The sequence below is a fragment of the Hevea brasiliensis genome, chromosome 13 (assembly GCF_030052815.1).
Source record: "Hevea brasiliensis isolate MT/VB/25A 57/8 chromosome 13, ASM3005281v1, whole genome shotgun sequence".
Classification (NCBI taxonomy): domain Eukaryota; kingdom Viridiplantae; phylum Streptophyta; class Magnoliopsida; order Malpighiales; family Euphorbiaceae; genus Hevea; species Hevea brasiliensis.
Window position 1 is genome coordinate 12,520,883 of NC_079505.1, and position 18,952 is coordinate 12,539,834.

At 31.5% G+C, this 18,952-nt stretch overlaps 1 protein-coding gene and 1 pseudogene across 2 annotated transcripts; one reads left to right on the top strand and one right to left on the bottom strand.

Annotated features, from left to right (window-relative positions):
• The first annotated feature begins 2,133 nt into the window (after positions 1-2,133).
• Positions 2,134-6,206, top strand: LOC131171834 (protein TIFY 6B-like; annotated as a pseudogene).
• A 1,911-nt stretch (positions 6,207-8,117) lies between these two features.
• On the bottom strand, positions 8,118-16,092 carry LOC110649909 (cuscuta receptor 1). Of its 2 annotated transcripts, XM_058131840.1 has the most exons (11): positions 15,686-16,092; positions 15,277-15,435; positions 15,017-15,157; positions 14,758-14,904; positions 13,999-14,145; positions 13,780-13,854; positions 13,249-13,404; positions 12,972-13,112; positions 12,516-12,665; positions 10,122-12,070; positions 8,118-8,673 (listed from the first exon to the last, which is right to left on the bottom strand). In XM_058131840.1, exons 1-11 carry the CDS (start codon positions 15,708-15,710, stop codon positions 8,650-8,652), a joined length of 3,114 nt encoding a protein of 1,037 aa, XP_057987823.1. In that variant the 5' UTR covers positions 15,711-16,092; the 3' UTR covers positions 8,118-8,649. The 2 variants fall into 2 exon arrangements, with proteins under 2 accessions (XP_057987823.1, XP_057987822.1); XM_058131839.1 differs by lacking the exons at positions 8,118-8,673; positions 12,972-13,112 and having other exon boundaries at positions 9,669-12,070; positions 15,686-16,082.
• Between the last annotated feature and the right edge of the window lie 2,860 nt (positions 16,093-18,952).

Consider the following 18,952-nt stretch of genomic DNA (forward strand, 5'->3'; position numbering starts at 1 on the left):
TTGTACGTTAGATTTTGATGTATACATATAATTATATGTATATAATTTATTTGAGCAGTTACACAAGAACTTTTGTAATGTTATTTTGGGTATGTAATTAAAATGTAAATTATTGTAATATTAATTTGAGATTTTATTTACTTGTATATTGTTGTAATATTAATTTTATTACCCTAATGAGTATGATAATCAAATTTCTTCCTGAGTTTTGAAATCTGTGTATGGTTTTCCTTATGAAAAGTACGGCTTGAACATTGAATTGAGTTGATTGTGTTGAATCGGGAGATGAAAATGATTTGTATTAGAGTTGTGGTTAAGTAAACATATTGGAAGTGTTTTTCTTTTCAGGTTTTGAAAAATTATTTTCTCAAAATATAGCAGGCACTCTGCCGAAATTTTGAAAAAATTTCGTAACACCAGATTTTAATCGAGGTTTTGATCCATAACCAAAATTTCAATTAAAAGCTTTTTAATAAATATTCAACGTTCCCACCACTATAAAAATGATCAAATTTTGTTTTAAAATTCCTTATAGTATATTTAATGGATTATCAGTAGGCGAATTACAGTAATTCATTAGGTGTACTACGGGAGCATATTATGCCTTACGGAGGAGTAAGGTGTGACATTTTATATACTCACTGAAATTTTCAATACTAAATTTTCCTACTTTATTATTTTATACAATTATTGAAATTTTCAATGTGATCTCAATTACTATATTGTTATTTCCTCAATAAAATTTCTAATACCCCCTATTTTAATTTTTTTTTCCTTTTTTGTGTTTTTTTTTTTAATTGTTGACTTTTATCATACAATTTTATAAAAAAAGGCATGCAATAAAATTAAAAACTTCAATTCATCTAAATTCACAAAGGATGAATAGGTAAAATTAAGTTCATACACCCATTTTTTTTTTAAATTTCTTTAACAGAAAATTAATTTCATCTTTAATTTTTTATTAATTAAGCCCAAGTCTTTTCTTATTAAATTTTTCTTAAAGATAAATTAATTTCATTCTTTTATTTTATTTTATTTTATTTTAATTAAAAGATGTTTAAGAAAAATTAAAATATTTTTACAAACATAACCTAATCTCAAATCAATAAAAATTTTTCTCTAATTTTTTATTTTTGTCTAAGCCGTTCTTATCTGGTGGCGCCTCTCAAACAATTCCATAGCAGTTTGGTTCAAGTCTATAATTTCATTCAACATAAACCAACGACTCTGAACCAACCATGACCACTCCTATTTGGTGGCGTTAAAGAGTAACAATTTGGGTTGGATAATTAAGCTGAGCCTGGTTGGTCTGTAGCCTTTGCAAGTGGAAAGACGAGAACCTTTTGTTTTGCAGGCCAAAAATTTAGTTGGCTTGTTTTTCTGTTTTTTATTATAGTAAATAATCGAATCGAATCACAATCATAATCATAAATTTTGAAAATTGTTAAATAGAGCCAAATCATTTAAATAAAATAATTGAAGCAAAATGGTTTAAGCTTAGAGGTTTTGAGTTTAATAATTATGTTTATTTTTAATATTTTCAATGCATAAAAACAAATAAGACCAAAATCATATAACATATATTATCCATGCTTGTTCCCCATAGGCCCAAGCCCAAGAATAGAGAATTAAATTTAGACAAAACTTGGATCCATCCTTCACCGTTATGGATTGGCTTTTAATTTATATGCAATATCTGGATGTGTGTATGACACTGAAAATTGAGTTTATGCTTTTAGGATTTTGATTGCTGTAGGAGTAGGACATGAAATACTGCTTTATGTTTATTTCTTGGCATAATATGTAGCTTCAATTGTATTTGAACTGAGTTTGTTCTTAACTAGCATGGTGACGACTCCATTTTCTATGATGGATCTGTTGATGAGAAATTTTAAAATACAACATTTGCTTGAGTTTTTGCATTTATAATAAAGATACCCATAATTGAGTTTATTTATTTAAAATACATTTTAAAATAATAAAGATAAATTGTATTTATTTTGTATTTTAAACGCAATTACAAAATATCATGTTACATAAAGCATATTTTCTTGTGTATCTAATCTACAAATAAAAATATGACGATTAGATTTTTTTTACTCGAATAAGGAGTTCATCCTATTAAATTATTCCATGAGCAATCCTGTTTTGTAGTCCCATTTTGCTTCCATTGTGAACAATGTGGGTGGTAATTCTATCAACTTACAATCTCTTGCAGGAGTTGCAATCATAAGCCCTGTCTCTGTTCATCCCACTCCAAGTTCCATTGTTGGTACCACCCATCTTAGGTATCTTCTTATCTAATACTTTAACATGCATTTTTAATTTTCTTTTTATATAACAATATGATAAAATGGCTAGAATTGCTAATATAACATTCTCAAAATCATCTGGGGCTCCTGCTTAATTGACCATATTCTATGCTGGTTCTGTTTGTGTTTATGATGATATTTCTATTGGATAAAATGATTAATAGAGCCCACTAACAGATATCAACAAAGGAAAAATGGAAGACATATGTAGAGAAAGAGTTGTTATTAATCTGAAATTGAAGGCGCCTATAAATAGGCTTAAATGATAACCGAAAAGCTAGAAAAAACAGACAAAATCAAGCCACTAACAGAGAAAAATCTGGTAGAAAAAAACCAGATACTTGCTAACTAACTAACAAAGATCAAATCCAATACTTAGCTGCAATTTTGAATCAGTCTTCAAAAATTTCTCCTGATAAGGTATCATTTCTCTGTGCTTTGCTTTCTGAACCTTTTGTTTAGAAGTGATGTGCTCTTTTTATTAATTGTTTACTCTTCTGCATAGGCTCAGGCCATTATGCTGTTGGCTAGACATGGGTCTTCGGTAACCCAGAATAAGGCAATCTCCCCAATTCAAGTGCAGACACCAATATCTAGGCCTTCTGCTGGTGATGGTTTTGTTGGGAACAAAATCCATACTGCATCTCCATGCTCAGGCCTTCCAAGCCCCATTTATGTGACCTCTAGTAGCACCAATGAATTGACAACAGTGAAATCAGTAGGAGCTTCAGCATCCGCAAATAACCAAATTGAAACATCAAATACAGTTAGTTCAGTAGCTCCTGGTTCTGCAATTCTGATTCCAGCAAGTGTGTCTAAAATTATAAAGTTTTCTTTTTTGAATAATTATTGAGTTGATCTAGTGTGCATATATAATGTCATTGTAACAAAATTATGGTTGGCTTGCAGGTGCTGTACCTCAGGCTCGTAAAGCATCATTGGCTCGGTTTCTGGAGAAGCGCAAGGAAAGGTATGTTGTAGTCTTTTAATTTGATGGAAATAATTTGAATTCTATATAGAACCAACCTTGACTGTTATGGATTGTGCTTTTAACTTATTTGCAATATGTGGATGCATGACGTTGAAAGTTAAGTTTATGCCTTTAGGATTTCGATTGCTGTAGGACAATGAAATTCTGCTGTCATGGCATAATATGTAGTTTCAATTGTCTGTGAACTGAGTTTCTTCTTAACTAGCATGGTGACATTCCATCTTCTATGATGGATATGTGCTTCATAGTCCTTTGTACACATCAAAAAGATAACATGCTTGCACTGAATAGAGAATATACATGCTAGGCTTGAAGGTTGACCGATCAAGTTCGTTATCCTTCATTGAGTCCTAAAAGCTGGATAAAAAACTTAATGAATGTTGCCAAATGCCTGGTGGTGGATTCAGTTTTACATAAATTGTTAAAGAATATTTTTTTTCTGGTAAGTGTTGAAAATGTCTATTCCTGATCTCCATCTACTGAGATCAGATAATTTTGTCAAAAGGCTATCTCTCCCTGTATAAAGGAAAGGCTTGAGTTCACTGTAGGTGTGGGGTTGGGAGATATGGTGGTAAATTGATTATTTTTTGAGGAGCTGATTATAGTTAAATGATGAACTTGTTTATTTGTTTGTTCTTCAATTGTTCTTTCTTCTTTCTGGCTGATGTTATGTTTTGAACTTAGTAATTTCTAGAAATCCACATATTAGTCTTTGATATGTTTTTTTTTAGTAAGAATTTGATCCTCAAAGTTTAATTTAGTTATATAAATTAGTCCTTGACGTCTAAGTTACCCTCGATTGCTTTTCAATTCAAAATAAAATAATCTCTAAAATTTTATTTTATTAACAAAATAGTCCTTAAAATTTTGTTTATTAGCAAAATAATCCTTACATCTAAATTTTATATATAAGGAATTACTTATTTCGTATTTAAATAATTAAATAAACTTATTTAAACATCAAGGACCAAAGACTAATTTTTACTATATTTCAGGGATTTAAATGAATAATAATAATAATAATAATACTAATAATAATAATTGTTAGCAGAAAAAATACAAGTAATGATGGAAAGGATTGTGTATTTGTATATGTGTCTTATTTACAGAGATACTACATCTATTTATACATGAGAATATGAGCTAATTCCTAAAATCATGCTAACACCCCCCCCCCCCCTCCCTTCAAACTCAAAGTGCTAACTTGAGTTTGCTTAAGAGATCCTAAAAGCGAGCGGGAGTATGCGTTTTGGTGAATATATCAGCAGTTTGGCTGACAGAGGAGACAAGAATCAAACATATGGTGCCATGAGCTCTTGTTTAGAAGTGATGTGCTCTTTTTATTAATTGTTTACTCTTCTGCATAGGCTCAGGCCATTATGCTGTTGGCTAGACATGGCCTTCAGTAACCCAGTAGCACCAATGAATTGACAACAGTGAAATCAGTAGGAACTTTAGCATCCACAAATAACCAAATTGAAACCTCAAAGACAGTTAGTTCAGTAGCACCTGGTTCTGCAATTCTGATTTCAGCAGGTGTGTCTCTAAGTCTAAGCTTATATGTGACTTCTAAAATTATAAAGTTTTCTTTTTCTGAATAATTATTGAGTTGATCTAGTATGCATATATAATGTCATTGTAACAAAATGATGGTTGGTTCGCAGGGGCCGTACCTCAGGCTCGTAAAGTATCATTGGCTCTGTTTCTGGAGAAGCGCAAGGAAAGGTATGTCGTAGTCTTTTAATTTGGTGGAAATAATTTGAATTTTATATAGAACCATCCTTGACTTTTATGGATTGGGCTTTTTAATTTATTTGCAATATGTGGATGTATGACATTGAAAGTTAAGTTTATGCTTTTAGGATTTCGATTGCTTTAGGACACGAAATTCTGCTGTCATGGCATAATATGTAGTTTCAATTTTGTGTGAACTGAGTTTCTTCTTAACTAGCATGGTGACATTCCATCTTCTATGATGGATATGTGCTTCATAGTCCTTTGTACACATCAAAAGATAACATTGTTGCACTGAATAGTGATTATACATGCTGGAATCCTTCATTGAATCCTAAAAGCTGGAAAAAAAAAAAAAAAAAACTTAATAAATGTTACCAAATGCTTAGTGGTGGATTCAGTTTTACATAAATTGTTGAAGAATCTTTTTGTTCTGGTAAATGTTGGAAATGTCTATTCCTGATCTCCATCTTCCAAGATCAGATAATTTTGTCAAAAGACTATCTCTCCTTGAATAAAGGAAAGGCCTGAGTTCACTGTAGGTGTGGGGTTTGGAGAGTGCCTATCTTGAGCTTGTTAGGAGAACTGTAAGGGGGAAAAGAAAAAGAAAAAAAAGGAACAAGAAAAGAGGCAGATGCCACAGATATTTTGGCGCTTGAGGAGTTGATTATAGTTAAATGATGAACTTGTTTATTTGTTTGTTCTTCAATTGGTTCCAACTCAAGTTAGTGATCTTAAATTTTTCTGTACGCATTCAGAGTGATGAATACATCGCCACACAACGTAAGCAAGAAATCCCTAGATTGCAGTGCCACTGAATGTGATGGTGTGAGTTTTATCCATCAATTCTCTATCTTCTCCCGGCCATCAATGAGCAGTCAAGTACACAGAAGATTCAAATCCAATGCCATGCACTCTACAATTGTAAAGGAAGAGAGATCTTCATCAACGTGTATTTTTGTTCTTTAATTGTAAGCTCAATTCTTTTTACTTAAAACTGTTAGGTTTCCTCAATGTCTTAGATATATTGTTCTCTCTATCAGTGCCAATTTTTTGAATTTTAACTTAAAATATGTTGTTAGAAATATAATTTTCCACATGATGCATTTTTCCCTTTATTTCTATTCATAGACTACCACATTCATAATGGAGCTGTTTTCATGGTAGAATTTACTGTGCTGTGCAGGGGAGTTCTTTCATCTTTCTGGCTGACGTTATGTTTTGAACTTAGTAATTTCTGGAAATCCACATATTAGTCCTTGATATGTTTTTGTAGTAAGAATTTGATCCTTAAAGTTTAATTTAGTTATATAAATTAGCCCTTGACGTCTAAGTTACTGTTGATTGCTTTTCAATTCAAAATAATTTAGTCCCTAAAATTTTATTTATTAGCAAAATAATCCTTACATCTAAATTTTATTTATAAGTAATTATTTATTTTGTATTTAAATAATTAAATATACTTATTTAAACATTAAGGACCAAGTTCTTATGCAAAAGCTTATCAAAGACTAATTTTTGGGTTTTACCATATCTCAGGGACTTAATTATGAATTACCCATAATAATAATAATCTCTACTTGTAGCAATCTAATGTGCGAGATAAATTCAGCCAATTATATTCCTATTTCAATTCAGTTGCTTCCCCTTTTTTAAATTTATCATTTTCCTAATCCTAATTCAATTATGAATTCTAATCCTACTTGAATTTGGACTTCACCGTATATATACAGTCACCAGGATATATCACAATCTCCAGGATCTTTTGTGCGTAATCATGGGTGGCGAAAGAACCAGTATGAATGACATTCTGCGTGAATTCCTTGCAAATCTGCCGTGCAGTGTAATGCAGTAGGCAAGCGTTGATGCTCTCTAATTCCAACCCCTTTTTTCCTTTGTCGCTTCCATGGCCACCACCAACATGATCTCCACCAAAACAAGATTATTCTCAAACTCTATAAGCAGCAGATGTTCTTGATTCCCCTCAATATCCTGGTTTCGAATTCTCTCTCAGTTTCCTCCCTAAAGATCACATGGTTGTGGGTTATTGCAACGGCTTACTCTTGTGCACCGCAGGTATATTTGATCAGGTCATATACTACATCTGCAATCCTATCACCAAGCAGTGGGCTACACTCCCTCCAGACCCTCGCCGCCATTATTTGGTACCCGTTGGCTTTGTATGCAATCCTGACAACCAAATGGATAATAAGGGATGTGCCCACTATTGATTCCAACCTCAAGTACAAGGGGGTTCGTATTCCTGTCCGCATGGCAGGCAAGTGTGAGTTTGGGGTGGAGGTATTTTCATCTGAGACTGGACAATTGACAGATTCCGTATTGTCATCTCCAAAACCCATTTATTGGTCCACTCAGCTAACCAATGCTATAGTCTACAATGGATTGCTGCATTGGTTGACTAGAGGCAATGAGATTCTTGTTTATGATATTTACAGCAACGGGGTTGTTCTACTTATGGATAAAAAAGAAGGCATACCAGATCCATGTTACGATTGCATTGCCTTGGTCTGCGTCGTGGCTCATTGCATTTTTGTGCAGTGTATCGCATGAATTTGATGATTTGGCAACTCCAGGACTGTAACAAGTGGAGTTTGAAATGTCAGGTTAATCTTACTTTGCAACACAGCATTCTCCGTGGCCGTCAACGGCTAAATCCATCTTACTGGTTCTGTGGACACGTTACTGCTATCCATCCTTATGATCCCAACATCTTGTATACTGGTTTGTCTATATCAACCTACAGGGTTCTATCTTGCAATTTGGCAACTAAAACCTTGAAATTAGTTATGGTGTTTTCATTTCCTTCTAACTATGGTTACTTCTATCGATCAGAAGATGTATTTACACTCATGCTTCCATGGTGGCCAAATCCTATACCGTCAATTTCACATATCATCTCCAAAAATTGAGGTTTTGGATATTTTCACTTCTTTATTTTGGAAGGACATATCTGCTACTGTGAAACAATCAACAAATAATTTCTCAAGTTTGGTGTGGAATGGAACTTGGTTTCGTATAATCGTTGTATGTTGATCGGATTTTATTTTGGCAATCGATGATTTGACTTGTTCAGGGTGTAGGAGTTTTAAATACAATGGTTGCATCGAATAAATTGGTATTTTGTTCTTACACATTGTAGGTTCCATTTGAAGAAGGAAACCTGTACTGTCAAGTAAATACTTAGTCCATGCTAATTATGAACCTTTCTTGGAGCTGAAGAGAACTTTATTGAAAGCGTAGAGCAGAGCATCAAAAGTACACAATATCCCCTAGCTAGCTAACAGAGCTTAAGCTAACCAATCCTCGAATTTTCCAAAAATAAACAGATATTTACAAAAAAGAAACAGATGTGAAAAAAGTGTTAAGCTTATTCTATAAGTAGCAATTAAATGATTCTTAGATTTCCCCAGGGCTATACTTATCTTCACTATCCTCTTTAAATTGTTTTTGTCAAAGTTGGTCTTGGGAGTTGTTACTTATGAATGGCAGGTGGCCACCACAGTCGCCCCTATCCAAAATGTTCGAGACTTTTCTCCTGGACTCTGAAATCCTCCTTCCCAAGATACTGCCCCATGCTATTAAGAGTGTTCGTCATTCTTGAGGGAGTTGGAGGACCTGGCACCATCAAGCAAGTTAACTTTCTATGATGGTCTTACTTATACTCCATTCAACATTATATATATGTGTGTGCTTGTGTATACATGTGATTACAATCTGATTCGAATCGAAAATCAGATTGATTTAATCTGCAATAGGAATCAGACTGAAATTAATTTCCCTCTTCTTGAATCAGATAGAAATTGAATCCAACAGTTTCAGCTCAATCCAATTTAAACTGACATTTTTATTTAGAAAAAAAAAAGAAAAAAGAAAAGAAAAATCCAATCATTAAATTAATTCAAACTGGATCAAATTAAAACTAGACCAATCGAATGTTGTGATCCAAGATTCTAATGTTGTGATCTAAGTTTGTAGATGCAGACTTGCACTTAAATATGACTTAGCCAATTGCTAGACTTGATTTTTATTGTTCTGAAGAAGCATCTTTCAAATCTAACAATGAATATATTTTCTGACTAGCCATGTAAAATACATCAATGTTCAGGTAGCGAATTGAGTCATGTGAAGGAGAGGATAGACGCCATAGACAAGAAGAAATTGACATATGACTACTCTGTGATTGGAAGTGATCCTGCCCTTATGAATAAGGCACTTGATAAAATCTCTTTTCGGATTGAGGTTGAAAGCTGCCCTGATGGAGGATCCATCTTCAAGCGCAGCAGCAAGAGTTACGCTACTGATGGTGCCGAGGTGAATGAAGAGGAAATTAAGGCTGGACAAGAAAAGGCCATGGAAGCCTTTGTGGGAATATCCAGGGCCTTTGAAGCCTACATCTTGGCAAATCCTGATGCTTACTATTTTATTTAGTCAATGAATTTTCCTGCCCCCGTGAGAATTAATTTCAAGCAAATTATTATTTATATGCGGAGTTATCATTCAAAAACTTACCACGAGCTACCATTTATTTATTTTCATGATCAAATTTCATTTTATTATCAAATAATTAAGAATTTAAGTTTGACTATTGCTAAATGAGTTTCCAAAAAAAAAAAAGCTAAATGTAATTTCTGTTATTTTACTGTGAATCTTGAGCAGGTTTGCAGAGTTACTATTTCTTCTCATTCAAGAATGAACAGTAAACAAGAGTACTTAGGAAGCTACAAAGTCAACAAAGTCTGATTATAGCTCATCTAAGCAAGTGAAAAAACAAGTAATGGTACTCTGCAATCAGCTTTAACTCATTATTCTGCAACCATCCCAGCTTACTGAAACTACAACATAAACTCAGCTCATTCATCAAGTTTTAACGCTTCTGAAGTACATAGCAGACCCAGACTTCAATAGCATCTAAACAAAAAAGGAATGTTGTCCACCAGAAAATAGCCCAAGTTGGTGAGGCTCAACTCTATCATATAGAACCATGCTCTACGCCAATATGGATTTACGTACAAAACAGCAGCTATGGTCAACAAAACTATGGCATAAGATGTCAGAAAACTCACATAGAAAGCTTCCATGTCCATAAAGCCACCATCTTTTTTATGATCTTTTTTATCCTCCTCTGAAACTCTTGGCATTAATGTTGAAGAAAAGCAACTTTTAGACAGTGGAGGTCCACAAAGGAAAGGGTTTCCCTCATAGCTACTATTCTCGAAGGTCGCAAATTGTGCAACCATCTCAGGTGTCTTGCCAGATAAGTTGTTGTGTGCTACACTGAAAACAGCTAGAAAATTTAGTTGAGTGAGCTGAGGAATGCTGCCATTCAAGTTGTTGTAGGAAAGATCCAAGCTCTCAATTTGCTTCAAGTTTGAAAATGATTGTGGAATCAATCCTGTCAAACTGTTATGAGACAAGTTTAACACTTGGATCTTGCCAAGATTTCCTATTTCAGTAGGAATTTTACCTGTCAAATTATTGCAGGAGAGATCGAGTCCTGATATGTAATCAAGAATGCTTCCTTGGAAATAATACGATACATTCTTTATTGTAAACTGCAAAGGTTGAGTCCTATAACCCATATCTGATGCACTTTGATGTGATTGAAGCCAATAGCTAGCAACGTTTATGCAAGGGAGGACATGACCAGAAAGATTATTATTAGAAAGATCAACCAAACTTAATTGGACTAAGTTGCATAACTGACTTGGTATTTCACCTTCAAGATTATTATGACTGAAAAGAAGATAGCTCAGTGTGGAAAAATTGTCAATCCATTCTGGAACCCTTCCAGTGAAAGAGTTGTGACTAAGATCCAATATTGTTAATTCAAAACAATTGTAAAATGCATTCATAAGCGGTCCTTGTAGCCTATTTTTTGATAGATAAACTTCACTAATAAATTGAGGGCCAAAGCTAGATGGTAAATTTCCAAAGAAATTGTTCTCTGACAGATCCAAGATTCGGAGAGTAGTCATATTCGTTATCCAACCAGGGATGCTACTAGAGAGTCGATTATCACTCACGTCCAACATTGCCAACATTGTGCAATTAGCTATGCTATATGGGATACTTCCAGTGAATCGATTGCCATCCAACAATAATCGAATCAATTCTTTGCAATTAGCTTGTTTTGGGAATATTTGGCCATGCAAACTATTGTTTGAAAGAATGAGCTCATATAACGAACTGCATCCAACAATCAACTCTTGGGGTATTATGCCTGACAAATGATTGTTGGACAAGTCTAATTTTATCAATTGGCTCATTTTGCCAAATGACGAAGGAATGCCACCAGTGAGACCATTTCTGGACAAATTTAATTCTTTCAATAGGCTCATTTTGCCAAATGATGAAGGAATGCCACCAGTGAGACCATTTCCAGACAAGTTTAGAGAATTTAAACTTGGAAAACATACTCCAATTTCTGTTGGAATAGAGCCATTGAAGTAGTTGTCAGAGATGTCTAAGTCTGAAAAATACACATGGGAATGAATTGGCAATTGGAGAGGCCCCGAAAGAGAACAGTTGGGCAAGTGAAGTGTGTATAATTTTGTGTTGTTCCTGATCAACCAATGTGGAAACTCTCCCTTCATTTTAATATTTGACATATCAACATATTCTAATTTATGCTGATAGTAGAAGAACTTGGGAAACACTCCGCCATCTCCTTGACCTGACAAATCTAGGGTCCGTAGTTGAAATTTTGGTGTCAAAGTAGGCACATCTATATCTGCATATATTTCATTCTCATGACAATTCAAGTGCTTGAGCTTTGAATGGTTGAAGAACGGCAGAAGAGAGATTGGGATTCGGAACAGGTTGCTTGAAAGTTGTAACGTATGCATGGATGTGAGGGTCCCCAGGGGAGATAAGGAGATATTTCCGATGAAGTGATTGGAAGATAGATCTAACAGTTGAAGGGATGTTAAATTTGCCAGACATAAAGGTAAAGTGCCACTGAGATCATTGTTGCTCATATCTAGCTTTTGAAGATGTTTTAACTCGCATAAACCTAAAATTATTTATGTGAAAAGTGTTAGTACAAATCTAAAATGTGTCTATCAAATATCAATTTGTGAGGGTTAATTATGGTAAAAAAGACATTCTAAGCTTTGCTTTCAAATATATTTTCATTTTTAGAAATTTATAAACAAGCAATTTGAAATTTTTGAAAGACTAGTAAGGGTCTATGTTTATTTTTTTATTTTTTTTTTTTTTATAAAATGATATACTAAACTTTATTAAAATGTCTTAAGTCCGAAAATAATATAAAAATTTTAAAAATTATTTTATTTATTGCATACTACTACATCAATATAATTATTTACATAAAAACAAATGTCTTTAAAATTGATATCATTTTGTCAAATATTCAAGTGAGTATAAAAAAAATTCATAAAATTCATTTTTGTAATAAACCATGAGTGTGACAAAAAAGAGGGTTAAAAGAACTTTACCTTTGGCTGCAGGTATGGTGCCGTTTAGTTGACAAGAGGACAATAATAAAATTTTAAGAGAGGGCATCTTTTCGATGTCTTTTAAGAAGTTGTTGTGGAGAGTAGACGATGTCAAATCCAAATGCTCCAAATTTTTGAAATTCGGCAAGCCTATTAAAAAATAATATTGCTGTTTTTATTAAAAAAATAATAATTCAATTATGTGTTTAATAACACAATTAAAGAATGAAAATTGATATTTTAATATAATGATAAAGGTGAGATTATTTAAAAATGAAAATCACACATAAACCTTAATATTATGAAAATATTATTCATCAAATATAGTCATTAAATAAATAAATAAATAAATAAAAGAGCTTAACAGATAAATCTTGACATGTATATTGTATAGCTCAAATGAAGTTTTTTGAAGGCTATAAATGAGCTTTTTTTTTTTAAATCTTATCGAATTACCTTGACTAGGTAGGTCAGCATTGAGGCCTTGCATAGATAAAAATTTAAGAGAGGGCAATGCTCTAAGGCTCTTAAAAGACTCTTCATCCAATGAGGAATCATCCAGGGACAACTCTTCCACGCTTGAAAAATTACCCATCTCTACTTAATGAAAAAAAAAAAAGGGGCAGAGCTCCAATGAAACTAGGCAAATTAATCACAAGTATTGCAGCATATATGCAAGCAATGACTAATGAGAATAACTTGAAGGAGTTTTGGGCATATCTCAAAAACCTACCTTGAGCAAATATTCCTCCTTTGAAGCTGTTATCCATTAGAGAAAGGGTCTTGAGAAATGGGTATGCCCCTAATAATTCCAGCTGAATGCTGCTTCTTCCATCCCCATTATTGTCATCAAGGAAAAGAGAGCTCAAATTCCTAATGATTTTGATATCTGCAAGTGAATGAACAAAATATAGTATTCAAACATGTGTTTTTATATCTTCGATCATGCTCAATGCCATTATACCAATTGGCAAGCCAATGTGATCTTTGGACATCTTAGCAAAGGAGGGTTGTATTTTATTGTTCATATTAGCCTACGGGGCTTAAGGCTAGTCCATATACACACACACTTACTTGTAACAAATTGCTTCACTAGTGAATACAATTATGTTTTGTGATATAATTGAGAAAATATGTAATATTTAATTTATGGAATTGGAATCTATATTGAAAATACAATAAAACCAACAACCAGGACCACCCAACTATACTATGAAATGATTGTTATTAATGCAAGAATCAAACTTTGTTTTAACTGGCATACCTCTTGAGTCCACAACTTTGGTAATTTGATTTCTTCGTAGGCTCAGTACCTTTAAGTTGCCCAAAGCATCCAATTCTAGATATAAGAAGAAGTAAAACAAATCCTATATAATTAGCATGTTCATCTAATAATTGTGGAATGTTATTGAGTTCGTAAGAGAACTAGAAATAATATTTTATAAATAAATAAATAGAAAGAAAAAGAGAAAGTGAAACTCACTTTGAATATCGAATGTTCCTCTCAATCCACATTCATCCAGATGTAATTTTTTTAAAGATGAAAGATCACCAATGGATGATAGGGTACTATTGCTGAAGTCATTAAGACTTAAATCAAGAAATTCCAAATTGCTAAGTTTTGATAGTCCTTCAATTGTGCACCAAAGCAGTTCTAGTTAGTGACTTTACATGTAATTTTCTTTTTTCTTAAAAAAAGTGTGTGTGTGTATATATATATTATACTTTTAAATTTTTTAATATATATTATTTATTTATTTTATAATATTAAATTTTTATTATTGTAAAATAAATATTTTCTTAAATAATTATTCAATTTTAGTCACAGAAAAGTTATAGCATAGCTTTGTTTATAAAAAAAAAAAAAAAAAAGAAGGTCATTATTTTTAACGGTTGAAAAAGAGTAATTTTATTATGATGGAAAACTTAAAAGTTTTTCTCTTAGAAGGTTTAATTAAATTTTGAGAAAGTGAAAAAATTTCAATTCTTAATTTTGAAAATTGGCACAAGTGAACATGATACTTTTTTCTTCTAATTTTCTTAAAAAGTTCTTTTTGCAAATTACCCTAATTTTTCACAAGTGAATAACTCAAGAATCTGAAAATTTTCCAGTCTTGATAGTCCTCCACAAGTCAAAAAAAAAAAAAACATTGGTTAAAATTTGTTCTTGAATAAGATTGAAAAATAAATAAAAGGAGACCTTGAAAAATTATAATATAAAAATATCACAATTTGAGCTAACCTTGAAAATCAGTTATATTTTTTAGTATGTTGTAGGACAATTTTAAAGATTTTAAAGATGAAAATACACTTAGAAGTGGCATGATGCTCTTGTTGAAGTTGTTGTATGACAAATCAAGAAACTCCAAATTTTCAAATCCTGATAGTTCTTCACAAGTCATAAAAGAGTATGTCAAAGTTCTACTTGAAAATTGAAAATAAATAAGTAAAAGAAAAATTCTGATCAATTATAATAAAAAAATATCACAATTAGAGCTAACCTTGAATATCACTTTCCAAACCATTGCGGGCTAAATTTAATGATTTTAAAGATGGAAAGATGTGTAAAAATGGTATGATGCTATTGTTGAAGTTGTTGGATGACAAATCAAGAAACTCCAAATTTTGAAGACTTGATAATCCTTCAAAAGTCATAAAAAAGTGTTAGTCAAGTTTGTGCTTGAAAATTGAAAAATAAGTACATAAATAAATGGAAAATCCTCAAAAATTAGAACAAGGAAACATTTTAAGTTGAGCTAACCTTGAATATCAGTTACACTTTCCAATCCAGTGTCGGCCAAATTCAATGATTTTAAAGATGAAAGATGGCCAATAGATGATACAATGCTCTTGTTGTTGAACAACTTACCTTCTAAATCAAGAAACTCCAACTCGCTGAGCCTTTCTAATCGTTCAAAACCTGCATCATAAGAGGTAGGTACCTAGTTAGATTTATTTATTATTTATTGTTTTCAAGTTGTTAAAAAAAAAAACTTAATTATGTTTCAATCATAAAACTATGAAAATATCTAAATAATAGTTTCAAACTACTTTTTGTTATTAGCAGCTTTTATCAAATATTAGAAAAAAAAAACTTAAAATATTATGAAACAAAAGGTGTATTAGTTATTGCATAATTATACGATAATGCAGACAAATTAATATTCTACCTTCATTCTCAACACAATCAATCATATGATTGTTTCGTAAGCTAAGACTCGTCAATTCTTGAAAAGGAAGAAACAAAGAGGCATTGAAGCACCATTCAACGGCCGAATAATAGCCGCAAATACTGAGTTTGGAAACTCGTCCAGTGGTGGAGCTGCAGTGAATATTTTCCCATTTACAACAGTCATCAGTATATAATCACCAAGAAAAGAGTGATTGGCCTTCAGGATGATTGAAAGAAGCCTTGAGTTGCAAAAGAGCATTTCTCTCATTCTCCAAACAACCATCACAGCTCCACCATCCCTCTAATAATGAAGCTATTACTAAAGCAACCAACAGCTGCTTAATTAGCCTCATTTTAGTACTTGTATGCGAAATATAAACAATTATTTCTCTTCAATTGCACAATGAAGCAACAGCCTAGCACCTTTGAGCTTTTATAGACCCATGTTGTGTAATAATTTCTGTTGAGTTTCCTTGCTTCATCAACTAGTTTTTCTTTTCTTTTTTCACCCAGTCAAGTCTCCTCCCTTCTTCTCCTTTATATGGGCTTTTGAGTAAAATAGCATAAGAAGATTGGCAAGTCTCTGGAATTTATTTGCTTTTATCCACAACGCTTTTTCTGGCCTTTTTTACATGGCAAAAATAAAAAGACAAATGTGGAAAAAAAAATTATCACCAACGTCACGCATATTTCATGTAAATCAACAGTCATGCAATTATAATGAATCAAATTTGATTTAATATAATATATTTTTTTAAAATCTACAATTATAATGGAAAGGTTAAAAATTTATTTTTAGAAAATATTATTTTAATGCTGTTAAAAAAATGGTTTAATTATTTTAGAATTGTATAATTAAAATATATTGAATTTAATTAATTTCAAACCAATATATATATAATGAATTGTTGTTCCAAATAATATTTTAAAAGCCATATTAAATATATTTTTATGCATTTTGACAACATGTCTCCAACGTGGTTGTCAAACTCATAATTTATTTAATATGGCTTTTAAAATATTATTTGGAACAACAATTCATTATATATATATATATATATATATTATTTATAAGGAAGTAAAATTCATATATTTATAAAGAGAAAGCATATACTCTTGAAAATTCTAGTATTTTATGAGATTGACTGCTATCCACGATTGACCTAAACCAATTAAAATGATTTGAATTCTAATATTTGTACTGATTCAATTAATTAAAACTAATTCAAATTCTAATATTTTACGAGTAGGGTTTGATTAGCACAAGGGTAGCTTGAATTATTTACAACTCTGATAATCAGTACAAAAAGTTGATCCATGCTCAATTATTTTATATCTTATAAATCAAAGCCACTTTCTGCAAATGTTCATGTTTTGCTGCTTTCTGTGGTCCATAAGTTGGGGAATGGTCGCTGACTCGCAAGTCTTGATTTGCAATGGAACCACTATATTTTAATGCTCCCATGTTTGTATTTACTTTATCTGTGATTTTCATTCCACCCCTTAGACTGTGTTTGTTTTGAAGGAAAATAATTTTATTATCTATTCCATTTATGTTCGGTTAAGAAGAAAATAGATTTCTACTCCCATTTTCTTTTCAAATTGAATGAAAGTGGGAGAAAATGTTTAAAATTGCAAATTAATTATCTCCTTATTGGTAGATTATTTTTGAATATTTAATGATAAAATTATAATTTTATTATTTAAAGAAATAACTTTCCTTTCAATATATATTTTCCTTCCTATTATTTTCCTTCCTTTCAATATATGTATATATATAATCATTGTATTCTTTTATCTTCTTCCAATTATTTTCTTTCCTCCTATTTAAATATAATGTTAATTTTTTTAGTATTAAAACAAGAAAAACTATTATTTAATTTCTCTATTTTGATAAAATTAACTATTTAATTCTCTTATTTTCAAAAATATATTAATAGTTGTATTTTGTTACGTGTTCTCTCAAGTCTTTTTATTTAGTTTAAATCAAGTTTTCTTATCGATATATTTAAAAGAGAGATAACTTAGAAAATAGAAAAAGAGTATGTAATTAAAATTTTCAAATTACGGGAATTAAATGAAATTACAAACGGGTGCATAAAATAGCCATAAGGAGTAAGCAGTAAATTGAAAAAAAATAGTAAGCAGTTGAGCATCCTAGCTTCATTAACTACGTACTTCTTTTTTTCTTCTTATTAGCCAAAAATATTATCATAATGATAAAAAAGAAAGAGGGGGTGGAACAACCACAAGTTTTCATCACCACTCATCATACTTTAAAATTGGAGAAAATAGTGCAATCATATAAAATGATTTTATTTTAACCATTGATCATGATAATCACATTATAATCAAAGGCTAAAGTGCAATTGTTGTATATACAACAATTACACTAAATAATTATTCTGAAATTTGGGCCAAATTATTTTATTGAAATAATTTTGTTTCACTAAGTCAAGTCTCCCTCTTCCCTTTTTCTCCTTTATATGGGCTTTTGAGTAAAATAGCTTAGGAAGGTTGGCAAGTCTTTGGAATTTGTTTGCTTTAATCCACAACACTTTTTCTAGCCTTTCTTATACGGCAAAATAAAAGACTAATGTGAAAAAGCAATTATTACCAACGTTGCACATATGTCATGTAAACCAATGGTAACGTAATTATGATGAATCAAATTTAATTTAATATAATATATTTTTTCAAATCTATAATTATTGGGTACGTAGAATCATAAACACTTGAAATAAAATGTTATTTCCGTGTTTGAGGTTTGAGATTATGATGGAAAGGTTAAAATGTATTTTTATAAAATATTATTTTTATGTATATATTGAATTCATGTTCTCAACAATAATCTAAATTCCGTGTTAAATAAATTTTATGTATTTGATACGTATTGAACATATTTTCACATGCCAAAATTTTTTAAAATTATTTAATTTTGACATACGTCTTCTTCATTTTTATTTTTATTTTAATTTTTTTTATCATACTATTTCTCTTGAGTTAATTAATGAAGCAACATCCTAACACTTTAAGCTTTTTATAAGCCTGGGTTGTATAATAATTTGAGTTGAGCCTCGTGGCTTGATCAAGTAAATGTTCCAAAGCTCGTCATGTCTTGAACTACTTGCTTTAATAGAGTCAAGTCTTGTGTGGCCTGCCCATAAACAATTTTTCTTGCATTTTTTATACGGCAAAATAAAGGAATTAGTTTGCTTTATCTTAGTCAAGTCTCGAGTGGAAGTGCGAATCTAATATGTACTGC

What these genes read in the sequence shown, in the direction of transcription:
- LOC110649909 (XM_058131840.1), bottom strand. Translation starts at nt 15,710, where the DNA reads ATGATTGATTGTGTTGAGAATGAAG. An exon ending in TGCTGACCTACCTAGTCAAG is followed by an intron (nt 12,666 to 12,971) that starts GTAATTCGATAA and finishes ATTTTTTAATAG; the next exon opens with GCTTGCCGAATTTCAAAAAT. An exon ending in CACCATACCTGCAGCCAAAG is followed by an intron (nt 12,071 to 12,515) that starts GTAAAGTTCTTT and finishes AAATAATTTTAG; the next exon opens with GTTTATGCGAGTTAAAACAT.